Here is a 3,862-nt window from a genome sequence, read left to right as displayed (position 1 = left end):
CAATATCAGATCATCTTTGTTTTTGTATTAAAGATAAAAAGAATTTTTATAAGTACTTCAACTAATTCCCCTGGTGACACAGAATAATAGCTGTGGTCCTGGTCAGATCTTTTGAAAGAATAGGTGTGTGCATGGGTGTGTGTGTGTGTGTGTGTGTGTGTACAGAAATTACCAATACAGATGGTAAGAGGGAATTTAGAAATATATAGATCTTGTAGTTTTTCCTGAAACCTTGGGGAAGGGGCATGTATTTTTTTCTCAGGGCACAAATCTAACAGTCAAGGTGGATGTTTGGACTGCATTGCATTAAAGGGCATCATCTCCTCAAGGGGACATCCCCTGTAGCCCAGGCCTGGGAGTCCCTGGGGAGGGAGCCAGGCTGTTGTTACTTGGCCTGGGTGGCAGAGGGGACCTCGGCGACCAAGGTGTCCTCCTCCTCAGCGGCGCTGCTCTTCTTGGCCAAAGCAACCAAAGCAGGTGTTTCAGCACGGCTCTTCTCGATCTTGCCTTCTCCTCCCACGGTGTCCTGGCCCTGGGCACCAGGCGCCTGCTGTGGGCGGCGGCGTGGGTTGTTGGGGCGGCGGGATCCGTAGCGTGGCGGGGGCTTCTGCTGCGGACCGCTGGCCTCACGTCCGCTTTCCTTGTCTTCCGCCTCCAGCTCCTCAGAGATGCCCGCTGAGGGTCTTGGACCAGGAGTGGTGGTGCCTCGGCCCCTAGGGCGACTCAGCAGGTAGCTGGGGCCTGGCCCTCGCCGCGGGGCGCCCTCGGGCCTTGAGGCTGGGGCGGACCCGGGCAGGTTGGTGGGCCTCGGGCCGCTGGTGGGAGCGAGGATCGACGGGCGGCGGGACACGGCGGAGGCCCTGCGGGACGGCGGGAAGCGCCGCAGCCTTTGGTCTTGGGGTCCGCCGGGCAGGCGGCGCCTCTGGCCCTGGGCCTCGGTGAAGCCTTCGCCACTGGCTTCACCTTCGTCGACGTCCTCCTCAGCGCCCCTGGGACCTCGCGGGGGCGGTGCGCGGCGGCGAAGGTAGAAGCCCCTGCGGAAGCGGGGGCGGTTGGCAGCGTAGCGGCTGCCCTGCACCGGGGCACCTGCTGGCCCGGTCACGTTAGCGGCCTCGGTGCCCCGCTCACCCTGCACCACGTCGAACTCGACTGTCTCGCCGTCGCCCACGCTGCGTTGGTATTTGTGAGGGTTGTTTCGGGTGATGGCCGTCTGGTGAACGAACACATCTTCCTGGGTATCATGCCTGCTGATGAAACCGTACCCGTTCTTCACGTTAAACCACTTGACGGAGCCGCGCACCCTCTTGGCGATGACCTTTTGGGGCACCTTTCCCTTGGCGCCTGCTGCCGCGGTGGTCTTGGGGATCGCATCTCCGCTGAGGTTGCCTGCGACTGGTGCCCGGGGAGGATCTCCGCCTTCCAAGGAAACCAGGAGTTTCTGCGTGGCTTGAGGCGAGACTGAGGCGGTCACCTCCGTGACGGTGACCTCTCCCACCTCACTCATGAGGCTGTCCTTGCTCTCCTTTCTCGGAGAACCTGAGGGAAATTTGGTCCTCGGTGATGGGGGGGGGGGAGGGGGAGGGGGGAAGGGCCTCGGGCTGGAGGCAGGAGCCTCGCTCTGGAAGGAAGGGTCTTGGGTCGGGGCCCAGGACTCTTTGGCTTCACTCTGAGACTCTTGGAAAGGCCTGTGGCGTCTCCTGGGGCAACAGGACGCGGACCAAACAGTGGTTGCCCCGGTGACGTCTCAGTGGGGTCCTAGAGGCTGCCTGAGCTGGGGGGTGGGGCCGATGCACTCTGCCTCGAGCTCCAGGTGCCACGTCACAGCACCTCTTGGTCCCTCATGGAGAGGGGTGCACTTGAAGCTCTAGGAAGTGGTCTTCTTGAAGACTCTCTTGCTTATGTGAGTGGGTGGGAAGAGAGGACCCACTTTCCATCTCTCTCCCTTGGTTGGAGATATTCCCAGCCTTCTAAGGGCACTCTCTAAATACTCTCACAGAACCCTGTTCCTCTTCCAACCCCTTGTGAGCTCTGTATGTGGGTGAGGCATTTTGTGTAACTTGAGACAAAATGACAACCACATGAAATTAAGACCCAATCAAAGAAGCCCACTGTGGGTTGTTTTTGTGTTTGGTTTTCCTGCAGAGGGACTGGGGAAGCCTGCCAGGGCTAGAATGCTAGTACTGCGAGGACACTAAACTAGTGCAGGTTTATCCAGGCTAGTGTTAGGGTTGTAGAGAAGTGAAGCTGAGTGGGAACACTTTTGTTAACTGGGACATCCTGAAAACCTTGTTGAGCTCTGTGTTCTTGCCCACATAAAGCAAATAAATGATCAGGTGGAGTAAAATAGAACTGAGCGAATTTGCCTTGTATTTTAACTGCAGATCCAGACTCTGCCCCCCCCCCCAATGGTTTATAACTCTGTGATCTTCATCCTAAATTGGGGTTCTGATTTAATTATATAGAAACCCTAAGAATTCAGCCTAACTACAGTGTTAATACTGTGGTAAGGGACAGCTAGCTCTACTGAAATATAACCTTTCAGAAATGATGATAGAGCAGGCTAAAATAGCAGATGGCAACTGGTCAGAAAACTCAGTTTTCCTTTATTAACAAGAGAAATGAAAATAAGCCAAGTTCGCCTACCACTTTAGAGTTTACAGAAACCTCTCACATGTTGTGCATTTGAGCCTTGCAACAACCCACTCTATAAGGAAGTGGGGCAGGTGTTGTTTTTACTTCAGTTTGACAGATGGGGGAACTGGGGCCCAGAGATAACAAGATCTAACATCTGACCTCAGATAGATTTCATTCCAGGTCCAGGTCTCTTTCCACCACACGTCACCGGCCTTCGTGTACAGTTTTGTCACTTGTTTCATCTGATGTCAGAGAACAGGGACCTCTTTCAGAGAGGTCATACAACCCAGCAGAGAACCCAAGAAACCCCTCTTGCATGGATGATCTGTCTCCCCTGTGTTCAGGCTCCCAGGCCTGCCCCTGTTCAGGGGCAAAAATTGCCTTCATATCAACTAATCAGCAGCCCCTGTTCCCACATGCGGTAACCTTCTGCCTGCAACCAACTAGAAAATAAACCCTATAGTAGACTCAGGAGCCATTTCTTTGACATGCCGGTGTAATACCAAATGGAAGAAGGGATGCTCATTTTTATTTTACTATTTAAAAAACACTTCTTGGGGCGCCTGGGTGGCTCATTCGGTTAAGCATCTGCCCTCAGCTCAGGTCATGATCCCAGGGTCCTGGGGTTGAGCCCTGCCTCAGGCTCCTTGCTCAGCGGGGAGCCTGCTTCTCCCTCTCTCTCTGCCTGTCGCTCCCCCTGCTTGTGCGCTCACTCTCTCTCTCGCTCTGAAATAAATGAATAAAAGATAATAAATAATAAAATAAAAATAAATTAAATTAAAAAAAAAACAAAACACGTCTTCAGGCATCATCTCTTGTGGTTTTTACAACAAGCCTGAGAGAGAAGCAGGCTCCTGTCAGTATCCTCACATGACTGTGAGTAAGTCAGGGCACCAGGGCACAAAGCATCTAACTGACCTAACCAAGGACACCCATGTAGTAAGTGCAGAACCAGGATAATACCTTTGGGAATTCAGGCCCTCTGGTTCTTAGTCCACTGTATGCTCCACTGTCCCACGAGGCCAGTTCTATGATATTGTCAACAGTTCTTTCTTTCATGTCCTGAGAGCTCTTCTTGATGCTTCCCATATTTGCCATGGTCATTCCCATCCCTGTGCCCGTGTTCACTTTTTTCCTCATTCTCCTAGAAATATACCTTCTCTCCTCTCCTCTGTCTGTACAAATCCTATCTTCCGTCTGAATCTCAGTTTTGCAGTCCCCTCCCACT

The 3,862-nt window shown here is 53.3% G+C and overlaps 1 protein-coding gene across 1 annotated transcript; it reads right to left on the bottom strand.

Moving 5' to 3' along the window:
- Positions 1–385: 385 nt before the first annotated feature.
- Positions 386–1,504, bottom strand: LOC116629456 (Y-box-binding protein 3-like). The gene has a single exon (XM_032399745.1). The coding sequence runs from the start codon at positions 1,502–1,504 to the stop codon at positions 386–388; it is 1,119 nt and encodes a 372-aa protein (XP_032255636.1).
- Between the last annotated feature and the right edge of the window lie 2,358 nt (positions 1,505–3,862).

This window comes from Phoca vitulina, unplaced genomic scaffold (genome assembly GCF_004348235.1).
Source record: "Phoca vitulina isolate PV1807 unplaced genomic scaffold, GSC_HSeal_1.0 scaffold975, whole genome shotgun sequence".
Lineage (NCBI taxonomy): Eukaryota > Metazoa > Chordata > Mammalia > Carnivora > Phocidae > Phoca > Phoca vitulina.
The sequence above is the reverse complement of the archived record's forward strand: the minus strand, read 5'-3'. Positions and strand labels throughout refer to the sequence as shown.